Source organism: Platalea leucorodia (assembly GCF_965183815.1).
Source record: "Platalea leucorodia genome assembly, chromosome: 1".
In the NCBI taxonomy this organism is placed as follows: Eukaryota; Metazoa; Chordata; class Aves; order Pelecaniformes; family Threskiornithidae; genus Platalea; species Platalea leucorodia.
In genome coordinates, this window is record NC_138823.1 from 115837075 (window position 1) to 115860473 (window position 23399).

Genomic DNA, 23399 nt, shown 5'->3' on the forward strand with positions numbered 1-23399 from the left:
TTAAAAAAAAAAGAAAAAAATAGTTTTAGGATTGTATTTGTCAGTATTTCCTGGGACTCATGGTTTGTACAAGCTAGAATTCTCCTCTATTTGAGAACCAGGAACAGGTGTAAAAGTGCTTGTGTTATAAGACACTATGAAGCTGCTATGTACCAACTAATACTCTGCTGGCCTCAAGTATGGGTCTTCATCCCCCTCATAGACATGTCCATAAATGCAGATAAAAACATTACTTCAGACCCATCATTAAAATGGCAAAACTGTTCAGTTAAAACTTGCAATTTTCACAGCTTTTCACTGGCCTTAGTGAAATGCTTTCTCATTACTTCACTATTGCGAATGCAATAGTGGAATACTTAAACTTGCTATTGCTGTTATATATTCACACTTGAAACACTAAATTCTGTTAGCTTATACTGTTTGCATCCTGCCAATTTTGTACTCTTGCTTTTAAATCTAGTTTTCTTTTTCTGATGTCTTTAAATATTTCCAAACTATGTATTGAGATTTATTTTATTCATTCAAAATAAAGAATAAAACACTTTATGTTTTTTTCATAATGTCATCTATGCACTCGAGATACCAGTTTGTAGACTGAAGAAGAAAAGCTGGACTCCACACAGCGTTTAAGAAAGGATTCTATTCAGTATGCGTATCCCAAAATACCGCTTGGTTTGAGAAGATAACGTGATGCCTCAGGGGTAGCTAGCACCGAATTTTGTAGCTGGAGGCCAGGTTGTCCGTGCGCAGTTACCGTGAGCTGGTTGGAACGTATATGAACGTAGAGGCTGCTAGGGACCGGCAGTTCATCAAGTACGGAGAGGAGAGACGGTTCTTTTCTCTTGTGACGGAGACACGGCAGCAGAGTAGCAATACGACACGGGCAGTGGAAGAGCAAACTTCATCTGTGGATCCACGGTAGGCTGTCTACTTAAACTTCCAAGTGGATGTTAATAAAAATTATTAAATATAAAATCATGAAATGAGTCCATAGAAAGGTGTTAAGAATGGAACTGGATACATCTAAGGGAATGACCTGTTTTTGTTTAGGCTAATTGGGCTATTATCCATTGTAGAAACTAACCTGTGTTTGTTCATTGCCCAAGATGAAAAATTTATCCTCATCCAGGAAAGGTATGAAGCGTAACAGGTGATGTCAGCTTTTCCGACTTGCCTGGGTGGTGAGTTCTAGGCACAAGCTGTCAGTGGCAAGGACGTGCACTACTGCTGCCGACAGAAGCTTAGCAGCAAGCCTGCCTGTACAGCTTGACTGACTTGCGCTGCTGTGTACCTCCCTCCCCGTCCCCCTGCCCTTTTAAGGGTGGGCTGTCCAAAAGTCTTCGAAAATGTTGGCAAACATATTTTTTTCATGTTCATAGTGGATCTTTTTGGAAGAGGCCAGACTGTGTGAATTCATCTATAGTTATCTGAAGCTATTTGTTCTATACCTCAAAAATGGTTTCTACTGTCTGATTTCAAACAAGCTTTAAGTTTTGTAAAAACAGTTTATGAGCAGAATAACATCAAAAAAACCCCTTCCTATTTGCAGTGCGTTGGAACTAGGCAGTGACGTAATCCCCCCCATATTCACATGCTCTAACTCTTCCCCCAAAAAAGACCTTGATAGACTATTCCTTCTAGAAATCTGTACTGCTATAAAGTTTGAATTTCATGGAACTATACTTAAGCTTTCCAAGAGAAACTTTTGTTGTTGTTGTTTATTTCTCTTTCCCATGCATTTGTCACCTTCAACCAATGTAAGCACGAGGAGACAGTTAAACTAATGGAACAGACTAGGATTCATAGTTCGTTACTGCTTTAGAGTAAGTAAGCTTTTTCAGAAGCATTTGTTTAAATATAGGACATTTCTCTTTAGAACGGTACTGGTAAGTGATGGATGGCTGGGGGTGCAGATCTTCAGCTGGTTTTTGCATTCTTTGAAATAATGGAGAGACATAGTGGTTGTAAAAGCTGACAGCTTAATAGGCCCAAAATTCATCTTTATTTGCAAATAGTTACTGCATTAGTTACAAATCCAAGTTTCTGCATGCGGCCTATTTCTGAACTGCAGAGCTCGCCTCTGAGGCATGAGGACACACGGCTTGGTTAGCGCTCCTTCAGCCGGTGGCAAGCCCATTTCGCAAAGCCCCTCGGAGACCCCCGATCAGGCACGGAGCAGCTATACTGGGCAAATCTGAGAGCTTTGCTTTGGGATTCAGCTACGGGGGTTTCAGGTCATCTTTGATTGAGAAGATGCTCTTCTAATTTTATAAGAAAGCTTTTTTTCCGTAGTTCAGAAATTAAAGATGTTCACTAATAAGAAAGTCTATAAATGGAAAATGCTTTGCTCTGGGCAATGGAGCTTATTTTAGCTGAGGAAAATTCAGTTTTACTAGCTTGTAAAACTCCTAATTGGTGTTATTAAATCCCAACCTCAAATGAAATGCAATAATTTGCAATGAGATTGCCTGAAAATTTGGCTTCTAAACACATGCTGTTGCCTTCCCCCTTTTAATTGCTACATTTCTGTATTTTGGTGTAGAGGAAATTATTTGATATTCTATAATTATTGTCTGTGCTGTACTTGGTCTATAGTAAAACCATGTGGATGCACTTGTTTCTGTCCTTGAGTTGTTTTTAATGGAAGATACCTGTATAGGTAATAAAAAATAGTTAAAGGTGTTCTACCTGGCCCAGTGAGCATTGAATGTTACGCTGTTTGGTGGAGAGAATTTGTACCGGAAGCAGGTAGATTGCCTTCTAACGCTAACCCGTCTTCCTCAGACATGCCTCTCTGGAGTCGGAACTGTTTCTTGGGAGACTGGCTATTTTGGTAACATCTAAATGCCTTGAATGAATTGGGGCCTTATTAGTAAGTATCATTCAATTAAGGAATGTATTCCCTTTTGGTTTCCTAAAGTAGGTAACTTGAATGTTCTCCTTAAATGTTAGCAGTTGTCCCAAAGGAATTTCTATCTTAATAAAAGATGTGGCATTGACTGTACTTTAAAAAAAGGAAGAGGATCCTAGGATAGCAATAATACGTGCTTCAGATGAAATAGATTAGCAAGTCATCCTCTGCCTATTCAAAATGCTGAGCAGACGCACCTCCGATAGCCATGGCCCGTGTGCCAAGGTCCATACAAGACCAGGCCATCTCCTTTAGTTTGGACCGCAGCCTAAGAGCTGGCTCACGGGTGACGCAGCCTTATGCATGAAGAGCAGAGCAAGTCTGCCTGAGCTTTGGCTAATTTGGATGGGTTTCAGTCATGCCATGTTAACACTTTCTATTTACCAGATTTTTTTTCATGTGGAATTAGTGACATTTTTGCTGTCTGATCCCTTCATCGCCAGCAGGGCTGTGAGTAGGGTAGAGCTGTCCCTAATTTTATTAAAAAAAAAAAAAAAAAAAAAAAAAAAAAAAAACAACATATTTCTTTGTTTAGTTTGCCAAGAGCATCAGATAAGCTGGTGAAAAAAACTACTATTAATTCTCAACCTTCAATTCTGCATGTGGAGTAGAGCAGGTAAGGGCTGCCCGGTATCATCAGTGATTCCCTGGGCCATGCCTGTAAAAGTTACAGGACTGAGTAGATCATATGTGTTAGGAAGCAAAAGAGCAAAGATGTATTAAAGCGTGAAGAAGTAACCTGTTTTAAATACATGAAGGGCTGTCAGGTTACTGTCTTGTTAATGGGGAGGGGAAGAGAACCTGTGCTCAGTCAGCCTGCACTAATGCTGCCAGACAAATAAAAATTCTAGCACCTTGTTATTCCTGGCACATTTTAATAAGCAAATAGCAGCTAAATAATGTATTGACAGTCAGGGCAATTACATACACACAATTTATAGCAACATAATGGGGTGGGGGGGTATCCCCCCTTTTGGGATCTTATTAACTGTTGAAATGGTACAAATGGAAAGGCTGGAAAGAATGTTCTGCAGGGTCAAGAAAAACACGAGGTAGGACTAAGAGTTTGCTATATATGGAAAAAATTGTATGGATTTGCAAACCAGTACAATAAATGGTCTAGGTGGCAGGTATCCTTTGATTTTTATTTTTGTAACTCCACAGAAAAAGCATAGCCTACTTGTGCAGGTGAGATGCAAGACTGAAAATAATGCTGTTTTGTGATGTCCACTGCTGCTGCCCCTGATAACTCGCCCTCCCTTTTTTTTTGTGTGTCTTTAATCTTCTTGTTTTGCGGAATGAACCGGGAAGCATCACCATAAACTGCGTCAGGGCTGTGGCAGTTTAGAAGTCAGTGTCCACCTTGATCTTTGAATATAGCTTCAATCTGGTCGTTGAAAGGATTCTCCTTTCCAAGCACTTGAGGCCATTCATGTAGCATCTTCTGCCAGGTAATGCTTGTTCCAAGGGCTGCAGCAATCTGCAAACAGCACAAATACTATCAATTTCTTGTGCCTCTGCAATGTAGCTGTTTCATGCCAGCACTTAGGAGACCCCACCATAAAGAAGTCTTCCTCTCCATAGCCACGAGATGGACCGTAACCTCTAACCAAAGAAAATACCCTATTCCAGCTGCTGGAATGGGGAAAAATCCTTCTGAACAATAAAAATAAGGTGAGGACTATATATCTGCATCTCCCTGACCGATCATTCGGTCTAACGACAGTCTCCAACCACTTCCTGATGCTGATGATGTCTGGTCCATAAACTTCTATTCAAAACCCTCGCTTTCCCCCGTCCCCAAAACATTTTGAAAGTATTTCAAAAGCAGTGCTTGGATATAACGCATAAAACTCTTGCAAGTCCAAAGGAATTCATGCTCCTAAATACTTCTGATACTTCTAATAAATTTTCTCTCTGCTATCCTATAAGGAAGCCATGGGTGTTGAGGAAAAAGAGGCCCAATTATACCTAGGTTCAAAACTATGCAGCTCTGATGCTCTAAGTTCACACCTCCTGCTGGTTGTCTTCAGAGCTTTTCTCCATGAGACCTGCAGAAGTGGTAAAATAGCTTTTCTCCTTGCTGTCAGAACCACTCTAGCTTTCATAGAGTTTTCGCCCTAGAAGTTATGTACCAAAGAGAAATCCTATCCACTACATTGCCAGGGTGAAAAACATCAGGGGTAAGAGAAAAGGGGAGAACAGACCAACTCTCCTTTACCCAAATTTTACACCCTGCTAGTGCATTTTTGTTTTAATTCCTGACCTACAATTATATTCTGCTTATATTGTAACTTTACTTTCAATCCTAAAACTCACTGTGATATGGATTATAATTCTGAGGCTTAAATAGGGCTAACAGAGCCTTTTTATCAAGGTCCAAGACCTTGATATGGAATCAAACTATTTGAATACTGATGTTTCAGAGTTTGGGAACAGGCTGGAGCCTTTGGAGAATTTTTATGTGCTTCTTCTTAAATCCTGTGCTTTTTGAAAAAAGCTGTAATGATGGGCCAGGAGACAACACCTTTCTTTTGTTCAGAGCTAATGTACAAAGAGACACTTTTGTGGGGTGGAAGCTCCTAGGCTCTGGTCACTCAAGGTCTCATTAAGCTAACAGAGGAATCGGGGCAGGGGAGAGGGATAGGGAGATCGTGCAACAGGGTGTTTTCTCCTGGTCAAAATTTCTAATGTGACCAGACATGGTTATTCTGGGACACCCTATGGCTGCCAGGGGGCTGAGACTTGTCTCTGTCAGTGATCCACTCCAACATGGTAGCTTGCAAGCCTCCTTCACAAGTCCCTAAGCCTCCCATATGCTTTTTAGCAGGGTGGGTTGGTTGGTTTAAAAAACCCTACTATTTTTGCATGGTGCACCCTCTGCAAAAGTATCACCAGAGGTAGGCTCTACAGTGTTCAGACTACTGTTGACTGCTATTTAAAGCATATGTGCTTCAACTGCCCTAAGTTATGTAGGTCCTGCTCAGACATCATTACATGGGGTCCTGATGATTTTGACAATTTACTCTGGATCAGCAGTGTGGCACAGAGAGGGTTCATGATTCTAGACATCACTTTTCTTGTAGATCTTTTTTAAATTCCAAAGCTCTTGTGCTTTGAGACCTGCTACAAGTTGTATGTTGTTTGCAATTAATTTTTTGCGAGGACGACAACCTCTAAGCAATTTTTTTAAAGGAAATATTAACCATTCCTCATAGGCCCCTGCATGACCACGACTGGGAGGTAGCTGTGGTTTTTTCAGCAGCTTCTGGCTCTCTCTTTCCTCCTTCTGCACCAAACTGGCAATGGGCATGCCTCTCAGCAAAGTGTAAATACCCAACTAATCTGATATATGTCACGTCAGGTTTTTTTCTCTCTCTTTTTTTTTTTTTTTCTTCTGGCTGGAATGTGCTTTGCTATGTCTTAAGGAAAGAGAAAAGGGAGAAGCTAATCATGCTCAAGGTGTGCTTTCCTGCCTGTGCATAATCATTAAGAATCTTGCAAGCATCTCAGGTTCCAGTTTGTGACGCTCAGGGCTTTCACGTTCTCCCTGGTAACTTCATAAAAGCAAGAAATGAAGCCGTTTATGCAGGATCCTGTTGAAATGCATGGCCCTGTCATCCAAACAAAGCAATCAGCTGTTCTAGAGAGAAGTAATGTCCTTGAAGCCATCTGGCACTCAGAATGGTTTGCAGTGAGATTTCGTAGTAAGGGAGAGATGCTGAAAAAAAAGTCCCTGGGTTTCCACTACAGTCAATGGGAAGAGAAAGTCAGATTTCTTCCAAGGACAACTGAGACCGACTTTGGGGAATGGTGTCTCAGAGACAGCTCTAGAGGGAACTTAGGAGGACTGAGAGATGCATTTTGCTTTTAGGTGTCAAAAGTAAATGGTGTGAATTTCCTCCACCTATGGCCTGAGCTAGGTGTTTTGGGAAAAAACCTCATGGAGCCCAATTTTAGTTTTGAAACTTAAGAGGAATGCAGTTATGCCAAGAATGAGTGTCTTGTTTGCAGCCTTCTGTTTTGCAACAGGTAAGCATGCAGAAGAAAACCCTTTCTCCCCAAGAAATTTGCAGTAAGGGAATGTAGTTCTGGGCCTGGCTAAACAAATGAGCACTTTGGTGTCTATCCCTTCTTTCAAGGGTTTTTAAATACAAAATACTGCCTGGCGTGGGGACTATGGGGGCTAGGTTTTCCCCAAGTGTCCTAGCGTCGCCTTTTTCCAATGCATGAAAAAACAGAATAGCTCTAATGGGACAAAGGGAGTGTTGCCTTTTTTCTTATTTTCTTTTCCTTCTCCTTGCAATGATAAGGACACAACTCTTGGTTAGGGAGGTTCAATTCCCTTCCACATCCCTCCTGCATGGCTGGACAGCGGGACTATTGGATATACATGCTAACACCTGCTTCGGCCATGTTTATACCAGCAGATTATTTTTTTTTTTAATTAAAAAGACAGCAGATATAAATGCAAATGAAATCCAGGAGCGAACATCAGACACCAGTTTATCCTGCCCACTGCTGTATCATAACGACTAGGGATCGGGGTACCCTTCCAGCTCACCCTTGGCAGAAAGGGGCACTGCGGTTCTTGTACCCCAAACTCCAAAGTTTCTCTGCATCTGAAGGCAAGAGCTAAAATGTTTATGCTTTCCTTGGAGTGCTGCTCAATTAAAAAATCTGTGAATATTTGTCAAGTGCTTTGAGATCTTCAGAGAGAAAATTCAGTAGAAATACCCAGGCTAGGTCTTATCCACTGTGTTTATTAGTCAAGCTGTACGTGAAGCGTGGGGAATAGCTGCAGAGAGTGAAGTAAGAGCCCCCATTCACTTGACGAGCTGCACAGCATCAATCCTCTCCCGCTAGGCAGGTCTAGATAGTATGAAAGCTGTACTGGGCCAGAGGCATTCACATCAGTATAAAGTAAAACTTTAAATAAAACTAGTATGAGAAGGGAGTGAATTGTTTATCATCTCTTTCAAGCGTCCTCTTAAATATCACTCTCTGCTCACACTTCCCCTTCTTTTTATTAAGAGAGCCACTCTTTTGGAGCAGAGTGCTACGTCTCAGTCCAAATAGTGGTATCTTGATAACAGACTTCCATATACGAGCAGGAAAAGAAAAATGGATTTAAAGAGGTGGATGTTTGGATAAGGCTAATTAATAAATCCTAGAAGGACAATAACTCACTTGAAGTGAGGCATATCTACAGCTGGCACCTTGACTGTAAGGGAAAATGTACCTATAAAAGCATTAACGTCATCCTAACAGCAGGAGGGGGAGATCATAACTGCTGCAGGATGCCAGGTCCAGAAGGAGTAAAATATGGCAGCGCTTGGCCAGATCCTGCAGCTTGGCACTCCAGGGGCTGCGTGTAGGTTTGCAGCTGCCCTTCAATGCCCTTTTGTAATTTTCTTTTGGCTTAGGCAGGATTCCTTTAAGAAAAATGCTTGCTGCCTTCAACTCTGTGCTACTTTCCAGCTGCTGGTGGGATACGGGATGTGGGCAAAAGCCTGGATGAAAAGCTGTGATCTGGCGAGTTTGGCTGCCTCAGTGCCCTGTTGCTGGGGTTTATAAGAAGCCTCAGGCCAGCCTCAGGGTAAGACATAAAAATAATGCAAAGACCTTTTCTTCTTCACTCCAGACTCTTTGTGTTGCACAGTTTCCCCAGATGGCAGGGTTGGGAATGGGGTTCATTTCATCACTGTTTTCACTCTCATATAATTTGCCAAGTTTTCTCTAATTGCTTCCTTGCAAAAGGCCTGCAGCAAAAAATCCAGACACACTTTCCCCACCTCCCCAGGCTGTGAGCTCATGGTTCATGCAGCTATCTCCTGGTACTGCTTGGTAGCTAGGCAGGAATTTCTGCTATGAAGGAGTCCCTCTTCAAACAGGAGGCTCTTTTGACTTGGCAAGGCTAAGCAAGCCACTGTATTGCTCCAGCTGACCGGCACAGGTGTAAAAGATAACAACTAAAGCACATATTTTGCCTTTGGGCTTCTCTTTGCAGGTCTCCCCAGCTGAACTGACAGCATAGTCAAGGGGGGAGCTGCCGAAAAGTTGGAATCCATCAGTGCTTGCAACGCACGCCTGTTGAAGTGCTTCTCCACGGACTGCTCTCTCCCAGCGTGCAAGACAGCATCGTATCAGGTTATTTGATGATGGGGGTGTGGGAGTGAATATATGCGGGGTGTTAGCTCACATCATAAAACTGGTCCATAAATTCACCCCGTGCTTTTGAGCAGGGGGAGCTGCCAAGCAGCACTGCCGGGGGCTGGGCAGCGCGGCGGGGTTTGCTTGCGTGGCTATGTTATGCCGGGGTGGAAGAGAGCGCACAGCCGGGAGCACAGAGGAAGGCTGCATCGGCCCTAGACAACAGCTTTCTCCAAACTGCTCTCGCCATGGCACAGAGCTGGTACCATGCACCACAAAAGCATCACCAAGGAACGTCACTCCTCCTTCTCCCAGCCATTGCCCAGACCTGCGCCCCTGGGCAGGGCAGGGATGTTGGGAGTGGAGCTGGCTGCTTAGAGGACACATTTCCCTCATAGTAGCCGGTAGCAAGAAACTTCTGGACCCATTGCTAAGTATGTGGGATGGAGAGCAGCCGCTGCTGCTGCCAGGCAGAGCCCTCTGGCAGAGAGGGGAAAATCAGCTCTGCTGTTGTTGTTCCTCTCTGTCTTGCGCACCTCCTGGAATGTGTCACCTTGTAATTTAGCCTAGCCTAATTCTTGCTCCGAAGAGTCAAGATTGAAAAGCATGGGAAACAGGAGTGGTCTTTGTTTTTGGGACCTGCCCACCACCCTGTGTTGACTTAGTGGCTGGGGCTGACCATGGTGTGGCCGGCAGGAGAGCCCCAGCCAGGCTATGCCCACCGCTGTGAGCCATTGCTGCTACAGGCTGCACACGGGATTTCAGCTCGTGCGGTTTTTCTCAGGGCGGTATGGGGAAGACTGGCTGCTGCTTTGCTTTGTATACGTGTTTGAAATCTGAAGCTAGAGTACAGAAAAGCAATATTAGCTTTGTTTGTAGCTAACTGCAGGACATGCTCTCCCCAAGCATTTTAGAGAGTCAGAAAAAAGTACTTTGAAATCAAATGCAGTGGGAACCAGGCAACCTCACACTCGGTTAGCAAACCCAAGCAAGGACTTACAGTGAAGCAGCTGCTTCTCCTTCCCTTTCATTTATTTCTGGCTGTGAACCTTCCCCTGTCACCTGTCCTTGGAGGCCAAGCAAGCGGGAGAACACTTCTTCATACTATGTAGCCGTTGAACACAAAGCAATTTAAACGTATAGCTTCAAAAAGAAAGCTTTGCTCCTCTGAGGACCCCCGGCCTCAGAAGCTGAGTGGGCAGGGGTAGGGGCTGGGCTGGAGGGGGCCTCTCCGGTTTTCCCAGTGTTGCACCACTTCCCTGATCCTGCAAAACTCCCATGTGTGTTTGAGCAGGCAGGTAGCCAGCCAGCCTATGTGGCAAGGGTCTGGTTTCGTTTGGCCAGGGTTACTGCTCAATGAGAGAAAGCAAGCAGCAGACGATCTTGCAGGAGTTAGAGCAGAGTGCAGGCAGATGAAACGGGGGCACTGCTCTGGGGCTAAAGCCATCATCTCTTTCAAAAGAGAAATTCCCCAAGGTCCGACTGGGTGCCTCGGGCAGCGGCGGGTGCTGGTATCCCATTGCCTCCCGCCCGTCTCCCGGGGCCGGGTTTTTACCTGACTGGGGTGGAAGCCATCCACGGGTTCAATCAGCTGCCAGGGCTCGCCTCCCATCTTCTGCCACTCCTCGGCCGCTGTGAACAACGTAAGCAGAGGGGTTATCACCAGTGAGCACATAGGCGCCCGCCTGGAGACGTACCCCCCCTTCCTCAAAGCGCCGCTGGTATTTTTAAGCACACGGCGGCTCTGCATGAAGATAATGATAATTCATATAAAGTTGTCAGAGCCAATATTGTGTACAATTCCCTCTCCTTGGGGCGGTATTTAAACCTTTATTATTTTTTTTTTTATCTGCAATATTTATGCAAGGAAGAATTTTGAACATAAATGATCATAAAACAATTCACTTTCCCTCCCAACTAAGACGGATGCTGTAACAAGTAAGGCTGTAAATTATTTAATAGTGATTTAATACTTTTGCATTTCCCATTTTAGTTGCATCTTCAGCAGTACAAAAAAATAAAAGAGAGAAAGCAAACAGTGCTTTTCAGAGAAAGAGATGGTAACATAATATTCACATGGGCTGATGTCTGCAGGAATAGACTGTCATTTTCAGTTACTTCTCTTCTGAGCCGTCTTTTTCAACTCCAACAAAATAACCTTTTTGAATTACATAAGCATGACATTCAATGCAAATGATGCTGTGCTGTAAGCCCCAGAGCCATTAGAGAAGTAAAAAGCTTTCTCTCTTCAAAAGGGCTGTGGAGTGATCAAACATAGGACTAGTGGATATGGCATTAACAGACTGTAAATTCAATAATTTCTTTTATAATGACAGATTAAGAATTCTTAATAGCATTATGCAGGCATCCTGTCAGGGGGAAAATGTTCTCCGTTCAAGCACCGCAGTTTTGACCTAGACTCACCACTGTTTGGACCTTGGCTGTTCTGTCAAAAAGTGTTGTCTGTGTCCCCATACTAACTCTGAATTCACAGAAGGGCGATATTCCCGCTTTGATTATAGAAACCTACTTGAAGTGCTTTGGTCAGCACACAAAGTAACCTGTTTTCAAGACACAGGGCTTGGAGCTTTGTTACAAATTTGCAATATGTTGGCCACAACACTTATTCACCTCAGATTACACCACGGAGCGCACATACAGATGCACAGAGTGAGCTTGCCTAACCCCTTATATATGATGTTATACACTGAGTATGAGGCTGTGTATTGTGCTTTACTTTGTAGAGAGACTACTGTTCCACTGCCAGAAATAGCAGAGGAGAAAGTAAGATAAGTAAAGTCTGTATCAAGATAGGCGAATTTAGACCGTTATACTTGACCTCCAAAAATCCTAGAGAAGTTGAAGAAATATCCACCAACTCAGTATGTCCAGAGTTTGTCTTAAAAGTGCCTATTGCCTTGGCTAGACTAGACAAGAGCTTGTTCCCATCCACACCAAGAAAAAGCCAAAACAAGCAACTCCTATTCACCGTATTTATTGCACTGCTTCTTAAAGGAACCACTAAGTTCTTCAGCCGAAGGCAACCTCTGAGCTTGAACGTCCATCTAAATTTAGAATAAATGCTGGTGTACTCAAATTTTACTCCAAGAAAGCTGGGAGCGGCTATGTATATATACGTCCAGGCCAGCCTGAAATCAATGCACTCATCACAGTGTGCAACCACTGCTAAATATTTGATGTCTGGAGAGTTTGGGGGAGGATCTGCGCTCGCTTCAGAAAGAGACCAGAAAAGTAGGTCAGCAGCCTTAGCTGGCTTTCGAGCACGCTCACGAACTGACAGCTTTCCTGACAGCAAGCTCGAATCATTGGCTCCAGGGCTGCAGGAAACTTTGCGAAGTGTCTTTCAGAGCTGATGTTTGTATGTGCATGTGTGATTTTGTTTACCTCATTTATTTAACGCGATGTAATCAAGAACAGCAAATTATATTAAGATGTTTCTTTTCGTAAAAGCAAATAAATTACCTAAAGTTAGTCATTTAACTTATTAAAATAATTTGCCTACCCAGCAGGTAGTTTGTTCCAAATCCTAATGACTTGTTAAATATTAAGTAGCTGAGGCAAAAGCCACAAAGTGACTTGGATGTCCTGAAAAATCTGTGCTACGCTATCGAACTTGACAGTGGAGCCCACCTCTCTGAGATAAAGTTTTGGACAGAAAGACTCCCTCTCCCATCCTCCCTTCTTTACCTCCTCCTCCGTATGGTCTGCATGAGACCCAGAATCAGCTTCCTGAATTGGGTCATGTAGGATAAAATAAGTTTGTGAATTTTGATAGGGTTTGGCTGCAAATGAGATTTTTGCAATAATCTTAGGTGCCTCGGCAGCTTCGTGCTTCCAAGGACAGCCAGCCACTGATGGGGAGAGGTGTTAGAGATGCACACTTTGAAGTATTGCCAGGGTGTTTCTGTCCCTTCATGGCTCTGGTTTTAGCTGTCTGCATGCTGGCATTTAAAATATAGTCTCCAGGCAAAATTTTTCAGGAAGGACCAACGTGCAACTACCTCTCTATGTAAATATAAAACCGAGGAAATGCAGATCAGGGTTTTTTTTCCTATTATTATATACAATTTTTGGAATGTAAGAATTCATGCTATCGGGGGGGGCCCTGAGGTGGCCATGGCTGGAGCTCCTGCCCTGTGAATGGAGGCTGAGGGATGGGGACAGTCCACGCTGGGGAAGAACCTACAGGGAGGTGATGAGGACGGGGCCGGTCTCTTCACAGCAGTGCACAGTGAGGGACAGACAACAGGTATAAGTTGAAACATGGGAGGATCAGGCTCGATTCAGGGAAAAAGGTGTTTTCCTACTTTCCCATCACTGTCTAACTACTTGAATATGTTGCCCACCTGAATCCCTGATTCTTTTTTTAAAAAGATAGAGTGAGTGCATTTCTCCTTGCGATGGAGCTGGGCTGATGCTGGGTGGTGCCTTAACCTGGACCCACGCGCATCTCACAAGGGAAGTGGAGGTGAGAGGGATCCAGGGACAGGTGTCTGTCCCCAGCCCCACAAGGGCACTGTCCACTCATGCTCATGGTAATGAGGAAAAGTTTCTGGTTCTTTTTTTTTTTTTTTTTTTTTTAAAGTGTCGGTTGCAGAAGAAAGTAATTTAGGTAATGTGCTTACCTAATGTCACTTGAGATCACAGAAAGATGAGCTTTGTAAGCTCTTCAAGACAAAAGTTACAGTAATATGTAGGTGCTTAAGGAAGCATAGCCAAGAAGCCAGTTCCTCCTGGGAGAGGTGCTTCTACTTTTGCAAACAGTGAGTTAAGAGAAGGTGGCTGTGTTATTCAGACAGGAAAACTGGCTGAGAAAAGTTCTCCTTCCTGAGGCACTGCTCATCCCAGAGGAGGCAATGGGAAGTAGTACACTACAGCTCAAGAAGACCACCTTCACCATTGTGGATATGCCATCTCCAGCCTAGATGACCCCCTATAAAAGCAACGATCAAAAATAAAACCAAATCTTATGGACCGAGATAGGTTTGAGATTTCTTTTTTTCTTCATCAGCCTGAGAAGCTGCAGGAGGCATTTTTAGCAGAGGCTTGTCTCCTGTCCCTGTTGTCTCACCACCAACGCCTCCTGCCACCCAAGTGCAAATGGCCAGTGTGCTGCGCACTGGCGTTGTGGGTGCTGGCAGCTGGGAGCAGCGGGGAGGTTGTGGCCCCTAGGCTGGTGATGGGGTCTCATCTTGTCAGAGGTCCACAGTTACCCCAACCAGGGAAGCTGGGACATGGCATTAAGGGTCCCCCCTTGGCCCCAGCCCTGCCTGCAGGGTCACATAGGCTGGCTGGCTATGCTGCCCATCTCCCAGTACACAGCTAAAATATGAGGAGCATATTAGCAGCCCAGCACTTCACTAAATGCTTCACGAGAAAGATGAGAAAAAAACAACTTACTTTGCCTCAGTGGGAAATCCATGTAGAAAATATCAAAGTTGGCAAATTTCTTAGATGTTGCTATTTCTTTCAGGACATTGGAAAGTTGTAAAGCTCTCTGCAAAAATCAAGCAATTTAACGACAATTCATTGCTACTTGCGCTGCTTTGCATGGATTCAGCTTTTGTCACCGATGCGCAGTCAGGAATTTGAAAGCCAATGTTGCCCTTTTAGCTGGGGGAAAGGAGGTGAAATGGGATTCTTCATCATAACATAGACTTGCGTGAGCACCACCAGCCTTTGGGCTACCCAGCTCACCATGCAATATGTCATTGCAGGTTGCACTGAGGCCTCAGCTGATGTGATAAGTTTAATACAGCATATGGTTATTTTACTGGAGACCTCTTTTAGTAGTGTCTCTACGCCTATATAAGTAATCTGAATTTCTCAGTTTCGGAGGCCTCTTGATGAGTGGCAGCCCAGTCACCTTCATTCCTCTTAAAGAAAACTGAAACTTTTCTACAGCAAAAATGTTCTCCTTTCCCATTATCCTTCCTGCTACTGTGTTGTGGGTGCCAACACTTATCTATCCAGACCAAATTCTGCCCTTACTTTCAGCAGAGTAAATTACCTTCATTGAGCATCTACTTAACTGATATATCCTGTGTGATTTCTACAGCCGTAACAGAGATCAGGATCTCCTAAATATTTAAATTGTGCAGTTTGGATAATAACACAGACAATTAGTTTCAGACAGGGGCTCAGAAAGAAGATTAATTCATACCCTGCAGACATATGAATTGTTCATGGACAGAAGTTACATGTACTGTATGTTCTGTATTGTTGGTATAAATATATAAGCTGCAATCCTGCAAAGATTTAGGACTGTGCTTAATGGCTTTCCCTGAAGTCAAGAGGGACAGGACATAAAATGAAACACATATGTAAGCCTTGGAGAAATTAAGGCCATATTTTTCGTTTAGTGAATGCAAGCATTAATATAACTATACACAGCAATGACATTTTTGACAATATTTGGTTACTAGCTCTTTTACATGGCTGCTGGGGGGTGCTGGGATTAAAAATCAGCTTGTACCGTAAGGGAATAAGGAGCTGATATTATGTGACATTCAATTCTGCAGCCAGATTTTTAGGGTGACTTTTAAGACATCTCTGTTCTGTCTGTTCCCATTCCTGCACTGAGCCTGGATGCTCCTTGGTCACACCATCTGGCGATTAAGTCCACAGAAATGTGTCTGAGGAAGATTAGCACAAATCCCAAATGAAGACAGGGTAAGGCTCTTGCTCTCGGGGCCTGCTCCTGCTGCCAGCGAAATCTGAGTAGTTGGCTTTTCATACTCACAGCTACTTGATTCACAATCCTTTTCTTTCTTATCAGGTACATTTACTCCTTAAAGAACATGAACCTGAACAGTTTTGTCTCAGGGAGATCGCATCCCTTGAGAATAAATTTGGGCAGCTGAGAGGTTGGAAAGGGAATACATTTACAAATCCCTTAACTTAACTGTGCTGCCTCCGAGAGCCTGAGAGGCATTTGAAAGGATGGGTACGGATGTTTCTGCATCTTCTCCCTGCCTTTGGAAGAAAAAAGCGTGCTGACGTCTTGCCTTTGAGATATTAGGCTTATATCCTCAGACACAGGGGCAAACTGGAAGAGCGCCTGTGCAAGAGGGCGGTCCCGTTGCGGCCTCATCGAGACTTACCTCCGAGGTCAAATTCCTGAGGGTCTCGTTGGGGGTCAGCCAGCCGCTGCAGGGGCTCACCTGGGCAGGCACGGGGAGTGGGGCTTTAGCAGCAGGCCGAGAGGAAAGCAGGGCTCGTAAGCTACAGACAGAGACCTTACCTGGAGGCAGTCGAGGAAAGAATAAAGTTGACTGTATGTGATGTCCCTGTTCAGCTGCCCTGCAAAGCACAGAGAGGGAAACTTCGTGTGCCTGATGGCCAAATGTTACTTCATTTTGCAGGTCTGTGCGTTCCCACTCATTAGACCCCTCAGTGGGGAGAGGCACCCCGGGAGCCCCGACCCCCCCCCCCCAGGTTACCCTCCCACCACCAAAGCCGGGATGCAACTTAGGTGGCAGCAATGCATCCTTCCCGCTAAAGCGCCTGTGTCCCCACAGCGTGCAGAGCCCCTTCCGCTTCTCCTGCATCCCTCTCCGGCCTTTCACGGGTCATTCGTTTCACACACGGGGTTAGTCAGCACAGCCTGTGCCAGTCTCCCAGGTGCGTGACTGGTATTTTATCCATTAACGTGTCTCTCACCCTCCAAACAAATCCAGGGGTTGCAAAGCCGAAGGGAAGATTGGAGGTGACTGTATATACTCTGAGCTTCGCATTTTCCTCAGAGAGGTTAGCCTTAAAAGGGAGGAACAATTTTGCTGTCACAGGGGGAAGTAGATATGCTTGTGTGGGGGAGCAAATTCAAGCATCAAGCCAAACACGCAGCTGACATTCCCTAAAATTCACTGTGCTACGCAATAGCCTGGCTTGCCGAGAAAATTACCCATTTTCTCAACCTTTTTGCTTCTTTGGTAGCTACAACCAAGGTGGAAATTAAATGGCCACTCAGTTCTCTGAGTTTGTAGCACACTGATCATCCTGTCAGGCTTCGTTATTTTTGCAGTGCTGAAATAAGAAATTTTTGTTGTTGTTTTGGGAACTGCAAAGCATGATCACTCCCAAGTGTAACGGGCTCCTCAGGTTGCTTTGCAGCGGCTCCCTGGTATAGATGTGATTCCTGCCCATCTCATGGCTGCCCATCACCCAGCAGCAGTATCAGCTGCCTGAGGAGCAAAAGATGGGGAGCTCAAAGATCTAGTGTCACTCCTGGGTATTGGGGATGTCCCAGACCCATGGAGCCTGAAAGCATCGGGCCCTGGGATGGGCTGTCAGGGGGACCAGGGATTCAGCAGAAAGCCAGACTGACGTCTCGTCGCACCTGACTGGCAGCCAAGTGAGGAAACCTGCTCGCAACCCATCAGAGGAGCTGCCAGAAGTGATCTCTTGCTACAAAACGTGTTGCTTCGGATTAATTGGGTCCCCCCAAGGCAGATCAGCCCCTCTGAAAAATTTCCAACTGGTCCTATAGCTAATCACTCCTGATTTGGTTTGTGCCAAAAAATGCTACATGTTGTCTCTGATAATTAGATATCCAGTAGAGGAACAGTCCCTGTGATAAACATGCAGTCAAGGGAAGAAATCTATTTATGGGACTGAAAAATAATTATCATCGGCTCCCCCTGCCCTGAAAGGGACAAAATTTTTCTTTTATTTTTCTTTTTTTCTGCTTTCACTTGATAGCAGTATAGTGCTTATTAGAGAAAAAGGTAGCAATGTATCAGGAATAGAAATGGAGACCTCAGACTTCCTGAGAAGAGGCAAGTACTTCTGAGGGGTAAAATAATCCATAGTAGATAACGCAGAAGCTGTGGGGCCACTGGCAGTGATTGGGAAACCTTGGGGAAACCATGGCACAGAGTCTGCTGAAAGCTCTAGTATCCAGTGGTTGCCAAAATCATCTGAAGATGTAATCTGCTCTTTTAATGGTGTGATTTAGCTTCTCTCTCTCTCTTTACCGATGAGAACTAAGATGACAACAACATTGCACTTGTTCAGATGCAAGAGAGCTTCCTTTACCCAAATAAAAGGAAGAACATGCTTTTGGTCTAAAATTTGACAGCAGAATGGCCACGATCGTTCCTTGTACACACGTTTGACTGGAGAACAAGAGACTTACTTTAGCTGGTTTTGTATTTCTTTGCTACCTGCATAAAATATTTCACCTTCTGTATCCACTGCGGGGTGGTATAAATTTGTAGAGAAGGGGTTCTGCAACCAGCTTCCAAGCTTTCCAACCCTACAACCTCCCACGTCCCCAGGGACATGTTTCCACACTGACCCCAGAGGCACATCCATTGGACTAACCAAGGACATCACACGTCGTTGCATGTGAATGCAGCCCCCTCTGATGACGTTCCTCCTTGCTGCTTGGCACAGGATGAAGCCAAGGAGCAAGTGGTCTGTCAACAGTCAGACATACAGTTTCATGGACACTCTGAGATGACAGGTTCCCAAAGGCAGCCTCCAAATCTCTGAAAACACTGCCCCAAAGCACCTGACGGCAACTGCACTCTGAGGCAACGCCCCAACACGTGCCTGCACATGGTGTGAGGTTTCAATCGTCACACCTGTAGGTAGGGTAGGAGGTGGCAGGCACCCAGCGCTTGTAGAAAATTTATTTCTCTAATATCTAACCAGTTTTTCGCAACCCCCTGGCTTAATCTTCTGTCCTGGCCCACATTCAGTTTTACCAAGACATCCACCAGTCAGTGAGTGAAGGTGTTCACCGAATGTCTACCTCCACCTGTAACAACAACCAGGATCAAGTGCAGGCAGGCTGGCCACAATTTTGGGCCAAGGCTGAGGCAGAACAGCTTGTTTCCATGGTCACAGCATATATTGAGCCTGGTTTGGAGCTGAGAGGGTCCAGTTTGGGGTGGGATCAGGCAGGTTAGGTATCTGCCTTCTAGCTGGCCTGTCCTGCGCTGAGGATGGTAAACTGGCTCTGCTACTTCTACTACACAGCCAATATCTGTCTCATATTTCTCAATCATCTCCTCCACTCTGTCAGGTTTGCTTGAAATTGTCAATAGATTCATAAGTTATTCAGGGAGAGAAGGCAACACGAGCAAGCAGATAACCAGGAGGACCCCACAACATCTCATACTGACCTAGAGGATGGTATCTGTCATGCAGGTTATCCCAGAGAAAGCGGCCATCTACCAAGCCTGTTAAAATCACGTGGCTGCCGTTTGGAAGACGGGAGTCCAGGTATTGCAGAGCTTGAACCACGTTGGAGAGCATTTCTTTGGGTGTAGTCATGTGAGCCAGCGTGTCACGGTTCCTGCAGAAGAAGAGGATGCCAACAGGACTTTGTGTCAGGTAACATTGTGAAACACCTGAAACAGCAGCATTTTCTTCTTTGCTGTTCTTCTACATTAAGTTAGCTAGGTAAAACTTTATAAAAATTATGCTATGTGTTTTAGTCTCATTGTTATTGCCAAAATCAGAAGTGATACAGAAACCTCCCTTGGTGTAACCGTTCTCCCTGCTAAAAACAGACAGATGCATCCCTTTTTTATAGAGTGGCCTCCTGTTGTGGGTTAATCCCGGTGGGCAGCTAAGCATCACACAGACTCTCATTTGCTTGCCCCCCACCCCCAGTGAAATGGCGGAGGAGGAAAGGAAGAGTAAAAGCAAGAAAACTTGGGGGTCAAGAAAAAAAAAGTTATTGTTCCATAAGCGAAGGAGAAGTAGAAGAAGAGAGAAAGCAAGCAAAAGAAGTAATGCAAAGGCAATCATTCATCACCTCCCATGGGGAGACCGATGCCCAGCCAGTTCCTGAGCAAAAGATGGCTAACCCACCTAAAATCCCCTCCTCTCCCTTTTTATTGCCGAGCATGATGTTGTATGGCAGGGAATCTCTTTGGTCAGTTTGGGTCATCTGCCTGGTTGTGTCCCCTCCAAACCTCTTGTGCACCCCCCCGATCTATTCACTGGGGAGGCAGAATGAGAAACAGATAAGACCCCCAATGCTGTGCAAACGCTGCTTGGCAACAGCTGAAAAAGTGTGTTATCAGCATTGTTTTGGTCAAAAATCTAAAACACAGCACCATAGGAGCTGCTATGAAGAAAACTAACTCTATCCTAGCCAGGCCCAGCATACCTCCATAAAGAAAAAAAGCCTTAGCTCTCCTGTGGGTTTTATTCCACAGTTTGCAAATGAGTTAGTCTTTATTTACAGTGCAGAGAGGAGAATCAGATCCATGAAGCAGGCTATGACCACATTGGTTTCCTGTGGTGTTAAAAATCCATGTAAAACTACGCCGGTAACCCTGGTGCCATGTTCTTTGTAGCTGTTGCAGAGCATCTTAAGCCACTTGATATAAACCCAGGAACTTGCCTAGCTGTAGTCCTTAAAAGTCCATGCTGCTTTTGGTGACTGCAAAGACACTGCCCTTGGCGTACTTATCAAACTCCAGTCTGCAGCTGACATTTCACTGATCTAATGTCTATCTATCTCAAATTTCAGTAGGAAAAGGATCCATTGCCCCAAGGGGATGTAGGGTCCTGCTTCATCTGTTTAAAAGAGCCTCCGTGGTTCGGCTCTGAACAGGGGGAACCAGTGCTGCTCTACGCAGATGGCTTCAGGGTGTGTGATGCCCCACAGAAAGGTGAAAGGAGGGCTTCTTTCCCCATGGGTTGCTGCATGTAGCTTACATTCAACACGCTCTTTGATTATGCCGGGTAGAAATATCTAAGGTACCTTTGTCTCTCACATGTCGTACGCCTCTTACTACAGCTCTGCAGGAGGGCAGGAGAGTAGCGAGGGGTCTGGACAAAGGTGGGAGACTGGAGGGAGGAGAAGGAGGCTGGAGGGAGGAGGTAATTAAGATAAAATAGTCCTCAGAAATGTTCATTAGGGTATGGGAGCTGTGTCAGTGTCCCACATGGACTGAACGCCCACATTTTGTGGCTCACTGGCAGGCCTGAACCTCTTCAAACCAGAGTCCCAGGCTCAGGTTTATCCCTCCCCTCTTGCATTTAGCTGTAAATGCTGCAGGGGGTGGGGAAATAAAATCCTGAAGTTGAAATAAATTTCAGCTTATATAAGAAAAACAAACAAGCAAAACCTCCCCAGGCTGCCTAGAGAACACTGTTCTAGTTATGTTATTAAAACAACCACTTTATTACAGAAAAAGCATTCACCCACTCTCCCCCCCTAGAGCAATTGCCACGCTCTCATGGTGCACGTGTCCATAACAGGGGCTATGAGCAAGTGGGTGAATGCTGCCCTGAGGAGGCTGCCCCATCCCAGCAAGAGAGGATCCACAGGTCTCTGGCATGGGAGATACCCCAGCTCTGCGGGGCCCCGTTCCAGCAACACCTGGGAGGCAGAGCAGGGCCAGCTCTAGGGAAAAGCCTCCTGTTGTCCGGAGATGTCCCATTGCCCTCTCTTAGGGCAAAGAGTCAGTGGGATGGAAAGAAGGACACCATTGTGTGCTTCCACAAACCCCAGGCAGCTCCAGGGTGGCATGGGCCCCTTTGGGACACACAGAGCAGAGCATGTAAATCCATAAGTTGCCTTTTTTGAGTTGGGAAAGACAATAAAGACATGCATTTGCAACAGAAGCTCTTAAAAGAGCCCCCAGAGACAGCAGCGAGGGCACCATAGCCGGGATTTGGAGCACATCAATGTGTGCGGCTGTGCATGGCATGGGCCATGCACCTTGGGAAGCAGGCTCCCGTGACAGTTTTGGCCCTGACTTGGTGGTACAGCTCAGCTGGACCAAAGCTTTCAGAGAGAAAGCCTCAACACCCACTGAGGAGCTGATCTCGTTGCTCAAGAAGACAGACAAGGGATGTCCTTCCAAGTAGCATAAGGGTGCACTAATGTCCATCCTTATTGTTTTAGCGGTTCCCGTATTTTGTCCTCATGGGCTTGTAGGGAAGCGATCAGCTTAGCAGCCAGGAGGCTCCATCCAGGTCCTTTCCCTGGGAAAGTCCTTTAATCTCTTTCACGGCTTCCCAGGGGTAAGAGAAGGGCAAACTTGATGCTTGCAGTGCCGAGTGAGCTGCTGGGGAATCGGGTAGGATTTCTTGTCAGTGAACATTGTAGAAGCAGGAGCTTCAGAAGCACTCTTGTTCTGTCTTGAGGCATTAGAAATGTTTGCAGGAGGGTGCTAAGTCCTGTGTGGGAGAACCGGGTTCCCTAGCAGGATTTGGGATTCTTCAGTGGGCTGCATTTTGCACACAAAATAATAATTAGACGAGGTCCCTGAGCCCAGAAATTTATCTTAATGCAGTATGTGCTGCTGAAGCATTTCAGACTTTCTGGTTAGGGAGAACTGAAAAACAGTGTTAAGATTCAGGCTTATCCTTGCGACAGCCACCCAAGCAAGGTATTTTTGAGATAAGACTGTGGTTTTGCCTTTAAATTACTTCATTTCATCTACAGGTGTTGCAGGACTTGATTTCAAAATAGTGCTCTGATGTAAGGCCTTTACTACAAGTAAACACGTCAGTGTGAGCTGAAATTAATATGACATTCATTACTCCACTTTCTCTTGTCATTCTCTGCTGAAGTCATGCAGATATTTCAGTGCATTTCTTCACATTTCCTTTTTGTGCCAGGCTATGAAATTGAAACCGACTGAGAAGCAAGCCATCTTGTAGGCACGTTGTTTTGGGCTCTTCCATAAGGACTCCAAGGTGCCTGGGTGAGCGTGGGGGGGGGCGTTGTGGTACCCTCACACGGTCCCCCTGGGAGGCAGCAGCCAGTGAGAGCCTCTGCCTACCTGCGGCCTCTGGAAGCTGATGTTGGCCATGGTTCATTGTGTCAGAGCGTAGCAAGCGGACATTAATGTTAGGATTCTTGTTGCATTGGATCTGGGCATTTTAGGGAGCACTCTCTGCCCCCCTACAATACACAAATACACAGTAATATCCTTGGATGTCCACACAGCTCCTGGATGTCCTAACACCACGGGTACCCTAGCTGTGCACACATATAACACAGAGGGACCTGACAGCCTCATGCAATCTGTGCAAAGCTTTTCCAGCTCTTCTCTGCCACAGAGACCTCCAGTCCCTTATAACAGGGTCTGGCATAGTCCATACACAGATCTCCACCCTCCTTCTGCATGGGGTTCATGGGCCTGGCCTCCCATGTCCTGCAGGGCAGCGATTCCCCTCTCCACATGACCCCAACCCAAATAAATATCCCGCCCCAGCCAATGTTTCAGCTATACATATCTGCTTTCCAGCCACATGCTGTTACATGCCCAGGGTTTGGGCCACTGGCCTACGGGGTCAGCTGGTGAGCAGGCACACCACATGCACACACTCACACATG

The 23399-nt window shown here is 45.3% G+C and overlaps 1 protein-coding gene across 1 annotated transcript in view; it reads right to left on the reverse strand.

Annotated features, from left to right (window-relative positions):
• Positions 1 to 3924: 3924 nt before the first annotated feature.
• Positions 3925 to 23399, reverse strand: part of AOAH (acyloxyacyl hydrolase) — an 80188-nt gene continuing 60713 nt past the window's right edge. Inside the window, exons 17-22 of the mRNA XM_082303718.1 lie at positions 19216 to 19388; positions 16329 to 16387; positions 16189 to 16248; positions 14486 to 14582; positions 10620 to 10696; positions 3925 to 4391 (exon numbers count right to left, since the gene is read on the reverse strand). Coding sequence (XP_082159844.1) covers positions 4263 to 4391; positions 10620 to 10696; positions 14486 to 14582; positions 16189 to 16248; positions 16329 to 16387; positions 19216 to 19388 — 595 coding nt within the window. The 3' untranslated portion in view covers positions 3925 to 4262. The remainder of the gene's footprint in view (positions 4392 to 10619; positions 10697 to 14485; positions 14583 to 16188; positions 16249 to 16328; positions 16388 to 19215; positions 19389 to 23399) is intronic.